Source organism: Malurus melanocephalus, unplaced genomic scaffold (genome assembly GCF_030028575.1).
Source record: "Malurus melanocephalus ecotype Western Australia unplaced genomic scaffold, MMel_1.1 scaffold_739, whole genome shotgun sequence".
In the NCBI taxonomy this organism is placed as follows: Eukaryota; Metazoa; Chordata; class Aves; order Passeriformes; family Maluridae; genus Malurus; species Malurus melanocephalus.
In genome coordinates this window covers 175,534-192,859 of record NW_026623971.1, presented here as the reverse complement: position 1 = coordinate 192,859, position 17,326 = coordinate 175,534, and the positions used below count along the sequence as shown (strand labels likewise).

The window sequence follows — 17,326 nt, the reverse complement described above, 5'->3', positions numbered from 1 at the left end:
GTATCAATTGAAAGTTTAACAGACTTTGAAATTTATTGAATTTTTTCAAATGTTTGGTATCTTATGCAGAAACATATTTCAAATTGCACATTACAGGACATGCTGATTTCCATCAAAGTTATGCTGTGTGCTATTAGCTATATGTGTTAGAATCACAAATAGATGAAGACGTGTCAGATACTATTGTTTTGCCTTCTGTTGTCACCAATAGTTCTTACAACTCTTTTACCTTCAAGTTATCATTTAGAGTTCTCTTGGATTTGCTTCTGGACTGACTTATTATTTTTTCACCATTGACATATTGCCAGGATGTCCCTACCTAATTTCAATACTGCTCATATAGTACTAAGTTCCTTCTGTAAATTGAATTGTCTTACTTGCCTATATTGTTGTAGAATACTACTAAAGTGGTGCATTATTTTCTGTCTGATGTCTTTGACACTGAAAAGACTAGGTCTGCAGATTCAGAAATGACTCATATTGAGCTCTTTGAGAAGATAAATGCAGCACCACAAACCCTAGCTACCTTCCTGTAAGATAGAGCTTGACTAATATACTACTTTTCAAATTGTTGTACTCACATACTTGCTTCTGGTAAAGGGTGACTAAACTCAGTGATGGCAAAACCATTTTTAAATCTTTGTGACGYGCTACAACAGGTACACTCCAAGTTTTAGTCTGATAAAAAGTCTAATTTTTCTTGAAGGTGGATTACTAAATGATTGGTTTCCTACAGCATGAAAAAGGTGACTATTCATTTAAGAACTTTGGGATGTGATGGTTGTATTTCCTCTATATACTATAAAGCTTCATTCACTCTGATATCTCTGTTAGCATGATACCTAAAAACATTTTCCACAATATACTAGCTGAAATAAATTTATTGCAAAATTAGCAGTCCTCATCAGGAGAATTGAAAATAATGCATCTATCGACATATCATCATTGGTGAAAAAACATGAAAGACACACTGAAATAAGATATGAAAAGTTCTGATCTTCACTTTTCAGTCATTTGAAGAGCAATTTTTAGTCACTCATAGAGATTTATAATTGTTTTTTTGGTTGTAGGTCTGCATTTTCCTTAACTATGGTAAGCTTTACACTTCCACTATGAATTTTAATCTGTGTAAATGGGGAAGAGTGAAATCATGAGTCTTTTTAAAGAAAATATTTTATTCGTTGATTTTTTTTTTCCTCATAAGGAATCAAAAGATGAACAGTGGAAACGAGCTATGGATTACTTAAATGTGGTCAATGAACTCAATTACATGACACAAATTGTTATCATGCTTTATGAGGATCCAAACAAGGTATTTGAGATGCATAAATATCTTCAGAAATGAGTAGTGCTCAGCTATGTATTAAAGTATAAACCTATTTAAATATTTTCCTTCAGGAACTTTCTTCAGAAGAACGGTTTCATGTAGAGCTGCACTTCAGTCCTGGAGCTAAAGGCTGTGAGGAAGACAAAAATTTACCAGCTGGATATGGATACAGACCTGCCTCCAGAGAGGTAATAATTATGCCTTTCTTTGAGGCAAAACTTTTTTTTTTTTGGATATGGACATACCTAAAATAAATACAAGTGTGGTTGTTAGCTGTTGTTGAGTTTTTTGGGGTGGGTTTTTTTTTTTTTTGCTTGTTTGTTTGTTTTGTTTTGTTTCCTTTTTGGGGGGACTTCTTTTGGTTGTAGAATAATTCCCAATAAAATACAAGCAATCCCAATATTTTCCATACTGAATGGGCACTGAGGTAAAGGACAATAATTTGGATGTTCTAAGGCTTTGCCACAATTTTTACTAGAAATACTACAAAAATACTCACTCTAAGAAAAGTGGTATCAACATCAGTGTCACATGAATAATACCCTGGCAACTAGAAGACATTTAAGAAACTAGTATGACGTATCTGTGGGTGCAGATTGTTGAGGAAGGATTGGTATTTTCAGAGATGCATGGTCAGGTCCATGGAATTACCACTGCTTTTTGAGAAAGGAATGAAAGCAGAGCTTGACTGGAATTCTTCTAAATAGAAGAAGGAAGAAGAAATACATCTAGATTATTGAAGTCTAGAGCAATTTGTTCAGTAATATATGATTTACATCTTGTATTTTTAAAATCAGCTTGTTTTATCTTTACGCAGAATATTTATTTAAGAGCCACTTCTGTCTACATGTCTGAAGGTGTGCAGACAAATTGAACATGAATTATGTATTTTCTTAGAATGAAGGCTCGAAGAAAACTTCTCATAGAAATGATAGTGATGAGGAGGCACACGCTTCAAAAAGAGATGAAATGGATCGATCAGTAGTGATGTTCAAGCCAATGGTATCAGATCCAATTCATATACACAGAAAGTCACCCCTTCCAAGATCCAGGAAGATTGGTTCTGTTGAAGTAAGTGTTTGTGTTCCAGATAATTACTGTCAAAGGCATCAACTTTTGCTTACTTTTAAGAAAACAAAACCAAATGTAATTTTGCTTTTGATTACACAGGACCAGTATGATACAACTCACAGAAGGTTTGCCCTTACTCAGTGCGAAATCCTTCATGACAGTAATGTGTCTGAAGGAATTTTTAAAAAAATTAAGTTATTTTACTTCTGTGATAAGACTTACTTCATTTTTTAAGCCATTTTAGAAAAGTTGGTATTTGAAAATGAAGACTCTATCAGTATAAACCTGCATCTACAGGCTAACATATTTTGTATTCGTCCTTACAAGACAGCTATTACTGGGAGTTGAACAAACTTTCAGGCTGATTGTGCTGAAAGGGAACAAAGGGATTAGGGGTGGCAGGGGAGGTACAGGAGATGAGATGTCTTCTGCTGTATTTGCTTTCATGTGGAGTGAAAGTGACTCCACTTACAAGCTTTTGAAGGTAAGAAGATAAAAGTGGAAGCTTTCTTTTCTGGTGGCTGGGGTTGTGTTTCATGAATTCTTTAGATAACTYCTTGATCTAGTTTGCTGTCTTGAAGCCCATATAGGTATGCTTCACAAATTTGGCTTAATGTCACAGAGGTGGGGGAATGCACAGCTGTGTTACTGATAGCATTGGGATGGTTGAGTGGCAAATTTAAGATGGTGCTTAGTGGCACTTCTGTGATATTAATGCTAGAAGCAGACTAACGGCTTCTTGTTGCCTCATTTTCAGTTGCTTAAAACCATCAGAAATGAAGATTCACACCAAAAGCTTTTCCTCTCATGTTTGTGTTGGGAATGAGTTATCTGTATGCAGTGGAAGTGTTATAGATTTGCAAATCACTTGGTTATTGGCAGTATGGAGAGAAAAAGATGCATGATTCCCTTCTGTAAGGATATCTGTATAACTTCACATGACTTCCATAAATTAACAGACATAATAAATGTTAATGTCTTACATTTTCTAAGTTTTTCATGAACAAATGCTCACAACATCAATATTTTTGATTTTAAAAGATATTTTTGCTATGATCATGCAAACTCCCCTCCTAACTATGAGTTCACCTGTGCACAGCTGAATAGTCTATTACTTCAGACTTTCAACCATTTTCATAAATTATATCAAAGTTTCTTTCACAAGATAGCAGTAGCACAAATTGCCAGATTTTGACTCTGCAGTTAATATATGTTGAGATGGAAAGTGTTTCAGCATTCAGAGCTTTCTTATTTACTGATAGGAAGTAGCCAATTTAGAGAAAATATATGCTATAAAACCTTTTTTCTTAGAAGTAAAATCAGAATTTTCATCTGGCCTACTGAAATCTGCAAAACCAGTGTTTGGAATATCTAAATAGTATTTTGGAGCATTTAAAAAAAAAAGTCACTTCAACTTAAACTGCAACTGCCTTGAACTTTTTTTTTCTTTTTTTTTTTTTCCTTTTTTCCCTCCTGTAAGGCAATTCTCTTTTCACCTATGTCCATTCATTTGAAAGTATACAGTCAGGTGTGTGAGATTATATGGAAGTTTTAATCTGGGTTATAGTCAGCAATATTTACAGAAGGAATGCAAATGTTACTGAGTCATAAAAAGAAAAAAAAAAACTGAGTTATAATAGTGAAATAAGAATGTAAAGCTCATGGACATTGGAAAGCAAACTATTACAAAAAATGTTAATTGCTAATGATACCTGATGGTGTAGACATGCGAGGGGGTGCTTAGCCTGACACTGTCCTCCCATGATGTCTTAGTGAGGTCTCCTACATCAGATAATTTTTAGGACGTTTTTGATTGAGTAGCACCATCAGGTTGGTGCTACTACCATTGAGTTAGCTGTAAAGTCTCAAAGGCAGTTTTTAAAATGAGGAGCTTTCAGATAAGCTTATAGACTAGAAATGCAAACTGTTAAGTAATAAACAGGAAAGTTTAATGTATTTAAGAGGGAAAAAACTATTAAACAGTATGTCAAAGATAGCAGAAGTCCTGTTTCCAACATGTGAAAAATTCTTTAAGTTATGAAACAATTATTGAAAACAAATCATTTTCTCTCATATCTTATAACTAGTCTACTAGAAATTTGATTGAAGTGTTGTAGTAAAAAATATAGTTGGGTGAAAAGATAAAAGTGAAACTGATAACTTTCTAATATTGTATTATTCTTCTCTATTCGCGGTTTAATAGTTTAAAAAGTAGTATATAAAAGGGTGTAAGCAGATTGGTTTTTTTTCTTTTCTGTTCATTTGGCTCTGTTGTATCTAACTTTGCATGCTTTGCTGTTTTTTGCCCCCTTTCTCACTTCCAGGAAGAGAGCCCCCTGAGTGTGTCTAGCCCAGAGTGTATTGGTACCTGGCTGCATTACACCAGTGGTGTGGGTACTGGGCGTCGAAGGCGCAGATCAGGGGAACAAATCACTTCTTCCCCTGTCTCCCCTAAATCACTGGCTTTCACATCCAGTATTTTTGGCTCATGGCAACAGGTTTTTAAACTTTACTTCATTAAACATTTTATGCATTCCAAGCAACAACTGTCTTTAAGGACATCTAATCCCTTCTTATGGATTATGTTTCAAGCAATACCTTCCACTTTTTGAAATTACTTGCCAAGAATGTTTGGGGGGAAAAAGAACAAGTGCAAGTTTTTCCACTGAATGTGTTACACTTTCATAAAATTTGGTTTCTTTATAGGAATTGCAAATGTTACCTCAGTAAAAAAGACTTAGTGTTCTACCTAATAAAAGAGAATTATACTTTGGTTTAGTTGTCCTTTAAGACTTTGAAACCAGCATTGCTTAATTTGGTGGTAGGTAAATTGAAAAAGAAATTAATAATTGCAACCAATACCATTTAAAATAATTTATTTGGTACTTCATGTTGCTATTCAAAACTTGTTTTGCATATATTATATTTTCAGTGGCCTGGTATTAACTATTGCAGGGAAAAAACTCTAGCACTAATAATTCTTGCCATCTGTATCCAGAGAGATCTGAAACTCCCAACACAGTACATCATCCATTGACTTGTACAATATTTTGAAAGTTGTTCCTCATAAAGGGGGGTGAGGGGAAGGCCGGGAATAAAAGAAACAGTAAATGTTTTGGAAGTACCACTGAAGATCTGAAGCTTATAGATTGCAGAATGTCAAGATATTGTTTACGTGTTGGACAATGGATGGTGTTCTGTAACAATAGCCTTTTTCTTTGAAAATTTTCDTAATTTATTATGGAAAATTCTAAACCAATTTACATTAGAACACGTTATATCAGCAGAAGCTGTGAGCATCTGAAGGTTATACTGATTGAGCCTGTGCATGGTCAGTGATCATATGGTGTCCTCAATAGCTTGTCTGTCTTTTCCTTCCCTCCCCTCCTTTTTTCAATACAGGCGCAGTTTAGGAAAGTGCATTTGGTAAAATGAAATAAAATGTCTCAAATGTTTGTTTTCATATTAGTCTTGGTCTGTGTCCTTTCTCATTCTGAATGCTTGCTTTGCACCACTTCATTGCAAGGAACTCATACGTGAAATGGACTCCCTTCAGAAGGGGATATTGCATGATCTTTCATGTTTCCTTTACATATTTTTACTAACACTTATCATATAGCTTATTAACACGTCTGTCTGAAACAGGCTGCTGTATCAAGTTAAATGGATGTTTCATGCTGCTGTTCTACTTTCCCTTATTTTTTTGTTTATTATATCCAGGTCCTATCAGAAAGCACTAGTAACTTAAGAACACCAAGAACTATTCTGGAACAAAAGCAGAGTGGTCTAGGTATGTGCCTACAATTGAAATTTTGTTTGATGTTACCAGCCTTTCATCTGCCCACTGTTCTCTATAGTTCTATATTCTTTGAATAGCTTTTTTGTTAACAGGACCCAATAGTACTTGGTATCAATAACACACGCTGAGTGTCTGCCTATGGACTGGACAACTTTTTTGCAGCAAATTTCTTTAATAAAAAACTGAAAAGAGCAAATTGTTTGAAACTGTTCATGGTACACAGGATTGCTCACAACAGGATTGTTTTTAACATAAAGTAGATTTTTAAGATATGGTCATTTCTGATTGAGCTTTTGGATTTTGCAAGAATCTTTTGGATTAAAATGGCCTGATCTGGAAACAGGTCTTGAAAATTTCTGTTTCCTGCCATGGGCAATTGATGAAAGTGAAGATGTTTTACCGAAGGGAGGGGATGGGCAGGAAACATCAAGTTTCTTGATAGTGTCAGGGATTTTGCACATATTCCCTCTCCTAAAGTTAATTTCTTCTTTTCAGCATTAAAATGAATCATGCTATAATTCAAAGACTTCTTTCAAATTCTCTTAATTCAAGTGGTGCTTTTCTGTTGCTTTATTAAAACAGGCATACATATGACTCACATTCAAAAAAATGAAATAATGCACTACTGTCAATCATTATTGCTTTTTTTCCTGTGCATCATGGCAAAAATGAAGTATAAAAGATGCATAACCGATACGCATAAACTTAGAAGTAGCTTTTCCTTTCTTTGCAAAGATAAGTATTTTTGTATGTCTGATCTTTCTGTGATGCCTCTCTTCCCATTACATTTTTCCCTTAGTAAAATGCTTACATCAGGTGCTCTTGTTTATTGAAGTCCCGATTTTTATTTATGTGCTTGCTAAAGTCAAAGGAATTTTCTTGTGTGTGACACAATATGGCTTGTGGAAGTTGATGTATTTCTGTGCATAGATTAAGGTATTACATTTCGTGTGAAAGGCTTTTGCCACAGACCAGGCACCAGTTTATTTTGGCTGTGATTGGTCACATGTGCTAGTAATGTTTCCCCTCACTGGATCATTATACATAATGAAAGGAAGTATTGCTGTTTTTCAAAAAAAGATCTGCTGCTACTTACCTAAAATGTAAAAGATAAGTTCCGGGTGAAAAACCACTTGTCCTTTCAACTAGTAGTAAAATGAAAAGGAAAAAAATTGCAACTTTCTTCCATTTTGTTCATTGTTGTATGTAAGTTTCATTTATGGTTGATGATTACGAAAGTTTTTTTTATATTTTTGTCTGTGGCTTTCAGTGATTTGTTTAAAATCCCATTCTAGTTGCAAGAATGTATGAGCTGTAACAAAGTCCTGTCACTTGCATGGAACTGTGCAAAAGTCTTCTCAGGAAAGGAAGTCAAGTTAAACTTGATGACACTTGTAGGTATTTTCAGTTTGTAACCTTGTCAGTAATGGTAGCTGAAATATGAACAGAGTATTTCCAGTTTGTTAAGGTTTTTTTGGTGTTAGAAGAGAATTCCCRTACTAAGTCTGTGGAAATGCATGAGTACTTCATTGCAGCCTGTCATCTCAAAGGTTGATTTGGATGAAAGCAATGAGCGGTATTTTTCCAGTTTATATTTCAGGAATACAGCTTTTAAAACACAGAACTCTCACTTATCACTATCTCATTATCATCATCATCGTCATCATCATGTTCATTTTGTTTTGTTGTTTTGTTTATGTTTACATTGATGCTAACTGGTAATTTTTTTTTACCAAAAGTGAAAACAGGACAAGAACTCACTTGTTAAAGCAAATCCTCTCTTTGCACAAATAGCAGAGTGTGCTGTTTCATGAGTAGAAGCACAATAAATTATAGTTTCAGCCTACAAGTCCCACTCTGACATTACAAGCATATTGTGAACCTGTCCAAGGCACTGCCAAAAGCTGCCTTTTGTGTGGTAAGAGCCATGTGCTTGCATGCTGCATGCATCCCCAATGTGAATGGACAAACACCTGGTTGTTGTATGTATTTTCTCTAACTCCCATCAGGGTCTCACTGTGCGGGCCTGTTTAGCACCTCAGTGCTCGGGGGTTCTTCAAGTGCACCTAACCTACAGGATTATGCTCGTACACATCGTAAAAAGCTGACTTCTTCTGGCTTCATAGATGGTATGTGCACACTCTCGCACATGCACGCACATCCCACGTGCCACACTGAACTTCTAAATATTTTAATGGAATCCTAGAATCTTTGGCCTTAGTATTAATTTTGTGGGTTTCTGTTTCTTCTTTATTGCCCATAGCTTGCTTATGTTTAACTTAATAGCATAGTTAATTCATGGTTGAATTGAACACCAGCTCACTGACTTGTAATGTGTGCCAGGAGATTTCAGCAAGTGCATATTTTAAGTAAACTGGAAGGTTTTTTAAAAATTCTTTAATAGTTTTAAACTCTTGTTTTTGTCACTGCTAATTGATCTTGAAATTACATCCATTATTTGGAACATACACAAGGAATGAAAGAAATTTAAAACTAATAAGTTAAATACTGATGGTGAAAATTTTAGGATTCCTGACCTTTTTTTTTTGGTGGGTTTTGGATGACAAAGGAGCAGGAGATTTTCAGTTTTGAATAATCTGGGATAGAGAAGAAACTCTCTCACTAGATTTCAGAATGTAAAGATGCCAAAGCACACCTTTACAACTCTGAGGTGAAACAATATTCATGCTTTTTCCCCCCACTTCACCACTCAATGTTTGAGTCTAACCTGAATAACCTTATATGCCAGAATTACTAGCTCATTCTGCTTGTTTTCACACACTTCATTGCACATCTTGTAGTTACCAACAATCCAAATTTTCTTCTTTTTAACATCTATTTAGATTTTAGCTCTTTTCCTTGGTCCCTTCTGCATGCCACTCACTTCTAATACCTTCTCATCTTTTCTTTTTTCCTTTCTTCTTCCTTTCCTAATTTAAAATCTCCCTCTTTTGGTAGCTGTTACAAATTTCAGGTACCTGTTTTTCTCTTTCTCAGACACCACACGTGGTTCTGCTGTTAAAAGGTTTTCTATCTCATTTGCTCGACACCCAACCAATGGTACGTTTTGCTTTTATTTTAAAAACAGAATCAAAAACAAAAGGTTCCTTGCTTCATCCCTTTTATTTTTAAATATGGGGTGTACAGTATCATCAGTTGTCCGTTGTTCCTAACTTCAAGCACAATTCCAAATATATTTGTAATCATAAGCTATCCTAAATCCTTTCTTTACCATTCATTAGTGTAAATACATCAAAATTCATTCCTTAGTAAAATCCGTGAAAAAAATAATGAAGTGCTACTGTCAGTCATGTTCTCTCTAATTATTCTCCACAAGTTCTTGTGTGATCAGAGTATATGGTACAAGGTACAATGAAATCTGATCATATTAGACACACACTTCTTGACAGGTGCTGCTTCTTTGTCTTTCTCCTGTTGAGCTGATTCTCTGAGCCTGCCCATTCTAAAATAAATCACAAAATTGAAAGCTGGAGTTTGACTATCTTCCTGAAGTGATTTTAAATTACAAAAACGAAAGCAGAAGCTTTGGTTCTGTTCTTGCTAAATTGCTGTATTTTTCATGGGGAAAAAATTTATTTTACCTTATCGTACTTCTTTGTTCATCAGATGTGCAAATTACTTAAATATTGCACTAAAAATCACAGCAAGAAAGCTGTGACTTCTTGAGCAGCACTGACCTCTTGAACTTCAAGAGTGAGAGGTAATTGTCTTCATTTTGCAAAAATTCTTGTTTAACACGCAGGACAGAGGTATGTCTTTTTCTTCCTTGCGCCTCCCTTTCTGCATGATTAAATAGGCCCTAGTTATAGCTTGTTCTTGCAAAGTGGACTCAGTCTTCAGTGCCCACCAGACCTTAATGTTGCTTTTCCAAATTTCTTAACTTCAGTTTTGAAATGTGCATGACTGCTGGCTGAGTTCAGTGATAGTGATACTGGAATTGCAGTGGAAATCATCAGTGTTTTTCATGTTATATTCAAAATACATTTACTTAGAAACTAAGTTAAAAAAAAAAAAAAGACTGAGCTTTTTTTGACTTTGCTTAGAAGCAAAGTACTCTTTTATATTCATTTTGAACTTGTAATGACTTTTTTGCACTGCAGTGCTTCTTGAAGGAAACCTATAGTAAGGCTAAATTTATACCACTAAGACTGTGTTTGATCTGAAAGACCAATTCTGATGTCCTATTTCAAATACAAAAGTGAGGAATCCTTTTTATATCTTAAGACTCAAACTAAACAGCATTTCCAAAAACATACAAGTTCAGAAAGTAAGAACTGCATTTGAGAATCTGTGGCTAATAATATGATAACTTTCTGTTTCATTTAGCACTACCTTTTTGTGACTGCATTCTTTTAAAAAAGTATCTAAATAGCTTTTCTTGATCACATTGATTGTTCTGATTCATTTAATGCAGCAGTTTTACCATGTATCTTCAACAAGAACAATGCATGTAGTACAAGCTCCTATGAACCCTAAGTATATTGCAGGTTTTCAAGGGTTCTTTACTAACACAACTTCATATTGATGTTGTCTCGTCTGTCCTCAGGACTGTCATTTTTATTATCCTTGTTCCTTTCACTCTATTTTTTTCTTCTATGTTGTTATCACACCCTCTTAACTCATTTCAGACTACCCCCCCATCTTTAGTTCAAGGAACATGGTGAAACAAGTGTCTTCTGAAAGTGCTTTACCTTATTTTCTGGGCCTCTGCAGAACACCCACACCTCTTTAGGTGCTGGTCCATTTCCTCTGTGGAATTTCTAGGCTCCGGTGGTATGTCTCTACAGCTTTTGAATCTAAGACAGCAGGGTGGCTTTTTGAGATGCTGTGTGAACCCTTTCATTGTCTTGCTGTTTGATGCTTCAAGAATAAATTCAGATAAAGATCAAAGGCTGTTAATGTACAGTAAATTGCTTTCTTAAAAGGGATACTGTCAGGCTTCTTCATTCAAAATTTCAAATTTRTGTCTCATAACATCATACTACATTTACTGTAAAATTTTTGAATAAAACACTACACATAGATTACCAGGTTATGTTTTTAGTCATATCCCTTAGACATAAAGATATTACAGTGATCTGCTGGGATATGACTACTTGACAGCAGAATTGTGAAAACTCAACAAAAACTTTTGAAGGGGAAATTCCTAAAACAAGAAAATGCTATTCTTTTTTTTTTCTCTTTTTTTTTTTTTTAGGGCTTGGGTGCATTTGGAATTTCTTTCTGGTTCTCTGTAACATGCTCTATAACAATAATAGTTACTAAAAAGTTAACCTGACATTGTCCCACTTCATTAATTGCAAAATTAGAAAAATAAATTCTCATTCAAGTGATAGTAACTTTTCTGTCAGGGTAAAGAGAAATCTAAACATTTTACTGTAATACAACGAAAGGGTTTGTGCTTTACATGCATGTATATAGTTATTTAGGCTATTAATTTGTATGCCAAGCATCTTAGTGCTTACACTGAAGCTTAGCTACCAACTAAATAAGAGAACAGAATTTTAACTCTTATCAGGATGTTTCTTTTGTACACAAACCCCAAGTTTTCATGAAATAAAACATTTTACTTACAATATAAGCTGACATAAGTACATTTCATTTGGTTGTTTATTTGTAGCAATGGTCCCTGAAATTTGAGTATGGCCAAGGTGCATCTAAGTATAGACATTTGGGGGTTGAATCTCTTTGAATTTCTTCTTTATGAAAAGTACTAATGGGGAGCACTGGATATCACAGGCATATTGTTGCTTATTATGTTATGGGAAAGAACAGTTCACACTCATAATGCTAATAGCTCTAATAAATATACCTTGAACTGAAATCTAAACATTGTTTCATTCACTATTGCCTCTACATTTAATTGTCTTACAAGAAATTTACATTGCAAAGTTTTAATGTTGAACTCTGTTGAAAGCACTAATGGACATATTTTCCTCTATTGAAATGCAGTTGGATGAAAAGCTGTTTATTGAGTTATCAAACTTGCATCACTTTAGAGAACTGCAAATCTTTTTTCGCTGAGATGTTGAAATGCTTTTTAGTCTGTTAGTAGTATGRATATGCATGGTTAGTGTATAATCAATACTAACATAGAAAAGCGAAGTCCAATAAATTTGTAATATTTTGTTTGCTTTACTTACTTGTTCTAATATATGAAACTTCTAGTGTTTTAATACTGTTTTTAAATGCATAAAGGTAGGTATATATCTGTCTTAGAAAGTAAAACTATGTAACCTCAAAGTATAAAAATGCTAACAGTGGTTTTCCTTTAATATTAAAGGCAATGGCTTGTTTTCACAGAAAACTGAAGATGATAGAAAAGGAATTCTGCAAATTTATTTCTTGGAAGATATAGCATTTTTACCTCTTGTCTGCTAACAAAATAGCTATCCTATTTTCTTGCATGAATGAGTTATCTATTTAGTCTTGTGCCAGTTATGAGAATAAATAGGAGAAATACAACCTTTTCCTAACTTTTTAAAATACTTTTTGTGTGATCTGCTAAGCTTGTCTTAAATGTTCTTTCATGAAATGATTTGGGAGTAGAGCACAGTTCTAATGTTGGAATAATTTCTGTGTGCACATGTACTTCAAGTGTAGGTGGGATTTGTATCTTATGGTATGTTACATAGTATCTTTAACTTAGTATAAGCTAGAAATTGGTTCATCTTGTTCCAACTCCTGTAATACTTAATTCCCAATGGCTGCTCGTGCTAATGTAAAATAAGCACTTTTTATCATGCATTAATGCAGTAGCTTAAATCCTCCTAATGTTTGGAAATCTTTTTTTATTATTTTTTCTTTTAGGTTTTGAACTGTATTCCATGGTGCCTTCTATTTGCCCTTTGGAAACTCTACACAATTCCTTGTCTCTGAAGCAGGTGGATGAATTTCTTGCTTCTGTGGCTGCTCCATCAAGGGATAATCTACAGGAGACATGTACTGGTTTAAGTTTGTAATTATGTTCATTTTAACTTCTTAACTATAGTCTAGTTAATCTTTGCAGTGTTTTGCAGCTAACAGGTAAACTAAGGATACTGCTTTTAAAGAAAATGAAAACGTACATAAAACAAAATTTTACACTTTGCAGTAAGTATCCTGTTGTGGGTATGGACACTTACGATTCATTGAACTAATGTCTCTTTGGCTGGAGTAGTAAATTAAGAATTTAACGAAGTCATAATTGGTTTATTTCCTTTATTATTACATTGACTTCTCTCTACTGTCCACACTGTCAGCTGAATTACAGGTAATGCTTTTCAGGAAGCATGCAGTATTCCCAGCCTTATACTGTACTGTTGTACTGGCACTAACCTCAGCAGAATAGCAGTGCATTTACACTTAATTTTCAGCATTAATTGAGGTTTCAAGTGCTTTGCAGTTACTTAGCTTTTTAGCAGTTTGTGCTGCCTATTTAAAGTTTAGGTGATCTTGAAAGGAAATAGGAGCTGAGTTCTATCCATCTGCACGTGTCTGGGAAAATGATTTCCCATCGTGATTTTATTGTTATGTCTTTGGAAATTATTTCATTTAGGTCAGATTTACCATATATTAGGTTGCTTATAAATAATGTGTCAGATGACTGAAAATTCTTCTTCCTAAGGAAGTGTCTAAAGACTCGTGCTTTGATCAGAAAGCTTGTACTTGGAAATATTGATACAATGGTTATCTACCTGTTAGGATTTTTCTCTGTTTTCTGTTACAGGACTTTTCCTTTTGGCCCCCATTATTTTATACAGTTTAGATTTTAATCAGCAGCTAATTTGATATGATGTGCATCCTGTGTTTGAGAAGGAATATAAGCAATTTAAGAAAATTGGTGTTACTGAAAAAGAGCTCAGGGAGGCTTACAAATATATTAAAATTGTCAGCTACTTAAAATGCCTTTTTATACTGGTTAGGAAGTTTGTGTGTGTTTAAAGCAGTTCAGAATTTAAGAGTACACAAGATGACAAATACTGAAAGAAAAAACCTGTCATACTCAGTGTATGATTGTCACCTTTCTACCAAGGAGTGATTGGAAATGAGACCTGATATGATTAAAATTAGAGATGTTTGGCTCTCCTGCTTTCTTGTACTCTTTGGAGGTTGTCCAGAGATTAATTCATTGTGTGCACTTTTCCTAGGTGTGTCCTGTCCTGACCTCAGGCCTGTTCAGGTGCAATCTTCATAACCTATGAGAAGTAGCACTAACGCTTTTGCCAATCTCCTGGCAGGGCAGCTGGTACTGAAATTCTGCCTTAACAGCATGAACTTACTGTGTTGCTTTCTGGGTAAAAAAGAGATTTTAAGAATTGTCTTTTATGGTGAGAAGCTTTGACACTAGAGTAAAAAATTGGTAGCTGAGCAGCCAGTTGTATAAGTGTGCTGTTTTGCTGGATGTATACAGAATCCTGTGGCTACTTTTGATATTTAGCTCAAGTGAAAGTATTTTTATTATTAATGATTTTTTTTCCCCCATCATTTCAGCTTCTCCAACTTACATGATGCCCCTTTCAGGAAGAAAACTTTCTTTAAATACATATACCCCTGCAAAAATTCAGCCAACTCCACTGGAAACTTTGCCTGAAAGGCTAGCAGTAGAGACACCAGCCTTATGTAAGTAAATTCTGTCAGAGGCGGAATGACTAACTTGATTATTTCCAGCAGTATAATTCTTCCTTACGTATTACATGACTTCATAGGGTAGCTATTTCTTAACATTCCCTATGTAAGTGGAATAATTTTGTGGGTCAGCAAGAATTCAATAGTATTGCACAAATAGCTTTAGCAGTAAAACTGTGTTAAATACTTTCTCTTATCCTCTGAATTGTTTCATTTTCTATGGCCTGAAGTTCATGAGATTTTGCTTTGAAGTGTGACAGCTATCTCCAAGGAAGACAAAGTAAATTTATGTATTAAAATGGCAGAGTTTCTAAGATATTTTCTGAACACCTAATGTGGAGGTCTATGACCAGGTTCTGACTAAAGGTGCCAATAACATGATGATGCATTTCATGATTAATATGTTCAGTCTGAACTGTTGGCCTGCTTTGGGGTGGTTTTGCTGTTCAGAGAACAAATGTCACTTGGATTTCTGATTTAATTGGATCATGTAGCTTACTTGTGTCTATGCTAGGTGACAAGCATTTTTCTTGCCTTTGATGCATTTTAGCATGTATGTTCTTAAGTGGAAAACCTAATACTTTGTCTCTCTGTACAGCTACCCCTGGATCTCCTGTTAATGTACCTAATATTAAACCATCTCTTGAAGAGGCCTCACTGCAGGCAGAACTTCATGTTGAAACTCCTAAGAAGAAATGATCAGACAAAATTGGAAACAACTTCTTAAACAATTCTTTAGTGTGCATTCAAGCAAATTGCTGAGCTTTCAAAAGCCATTCATGTCTGCAGTTCATAATGCATTTAAGATTCTTTAGTTTATATGTGATTAATCAGTATGCACAGTATTTAGGTCAAGCATCTTTTCTCATTTTCTAAAATATTTCAGGAAATATACTTATCAGTTTGATGAACCGCACATCTTTTAGTGGAAAAGGCTGCACATGAACCTTTTCTGTGTCTTCAAATAGCTACTGTAAATCTGCACAAAAAGAAAATGGTATGTGTTACAGTGGCTCTGTTGATTTCACTGTAATGAAGGCGTTGTTTGTTGTCATCATAAACTTCTATTTTCAGGAGTTTATAAACACCCTGTGAATTTCTTCTGTGTGCTGAAACTGAACACACATCTTGACTTCTTTTAATTTAACTGCATTTCCAAAGTGATCTCTTCTGCATGGTTTGGAGATAGATATTTTCGGCATTTTAAGTATTTTATATCATATATGCTGCAATAATTAGGCAGGATGGAGTGAGTTAATGTATCAGCACTTTTGACTACTCTTTTTTCTGTGTTTACATCGGACCTGTACTATTCAAATCTACCTTCTCTTTTATTGTTCAGTATACTTGCTTGTATACGGGTACCTGTATGTCATCCAGCAGATAAACTGTCTTTTATATGTTTTTATCAAAACCTTCTTTTGTTTACTAAAAAAGACAGTTTTATTTTCTTTGCCATATGTTTCTACAAAAAGATGATACTAAAAAGCAAGTTTTGTAGAAGGAGAAATGATTACATCTGGTCTGCTAGTCTGTTTATTCTAGAAGTTGTAAATATTCCATCTGTGCTTTATTATCATTCCTTCAGCATAGAGAGAGACTGTGGACTACCAGAAGCCAGTGCATACTGTTGCAAAAAACTCAGGATTCGTCATGGCCTGGGAATTTTCATACCTCCTTCCAATCTAGGTGGTTGAAGCAGCTCTCAAAAAAAACCCCCCTTTTATAAGATATCTAAGAAGTGTTTGTAAATCAGTGGAACATGGAGTTATGGGGTTATGTAGAATAATCATCCAATCTAAGCAATTATTGTAATTTTTTTTCTGTGGCATGAAAAATTACTGATTATAATTATCCCAAATATATGAAAATATTGACCACTTCTTTAAATTCAAGTGACTAAGTAATTAGAATGGACTTCATAACTACAAGTTAGGTAATTCCTTTCATATTTAAGCTGCAGAAGACAAAGCTTATGAGTTACTTGTCTCCAGAGCCAGTGCAACTATAATTACATTCACTTTGCCACAGGGTCTCTTTTCAGTGTTTACCATATATGAAATGGCTTCAGCAGACTATTTCTAACAATGCTGGTTAAATACCAAAAAATATGAAGGGTTTCACAGCTATATACTATAAGCATTTAATTTTCTGTAGTGTAATTATATTATTGACAATGTTGGTCTTGCACACAAGTGAATGTACACTTGTTTACTGTAAAAATAAAACCTCTAAAAATTGAACTATATGTATCATTTCAGTCAACCAAAGCTGTGGCATAACTTTTTTTATGTGCTTCTAAATAAAATCAAGTTCACTGGCAAATCAAGTTCACTCTATTGTGTTTTCTTGTAAAAGCACTATGAAGTATAGTGAGTAGTTAACAAAGTAATCTCAATGAAAGACAATTCACATAGAAACCAATTATTTGCAGATTAGCCTGRATTTCTTTCGGTGGTAAGGATATGGCATAAGAAATCATAATAACATTTTATACTGAA

The 17,326-nt window shown here is 34.5% G+C and overlaps 1 protein-coding gene across 1 annotated transcript in view; it reads left to right on the top strand.

Annotated features, from left to right (window-relative positions):
* The window catches only part of PPIP5K2 (diphosphoinositol pentakisphosphate kinase 2), a 42,136-nt gene extending 24,990 nt beyond the window's left edge, over positions 1-17,146 (top strand). The window contains exons 22-31 of the mRNA XM_057384725.1: positions 1,205-1,312; positions 1,399-1,515; positions 2,225-2,398; positions 4,723-4,896; positions 6,119-6,188; positions 8,207-8,326; positions 9,195-9,257; positions 13,029-13,160; positions 14,691-14,819; positions 15,424-17,146. Coding sequence (XP_057240708.1) covers positions 1,205-1,312; positions 1,399-1,515; positions 2,225-2,398; positions 4,723-4,896; positions 6,119-6,188; positions 8,207-8,326; positions 9,195-9,257; positions 13,029-13,160; positions 14,691-14,819; positions 15,424-15,524 — 1,188 coding nt within the window. The 3' untranslated portion in view covers positions 15,525-17,146. The remainder of the gene's footprint in view (positions 1-1,204; positions 1,313-1,398; positions 1,516-2,224; positions 2,399-4,722; positions 4,897-6,118; positions 6,189-8,206; positions 8,327-9,194; positions 9,258-13,028; positions 13,161-14,690; positions 14,820-15,423) is intronic.
* Positions 17,147-17,326: the final 180 nt, after the last annotated feature.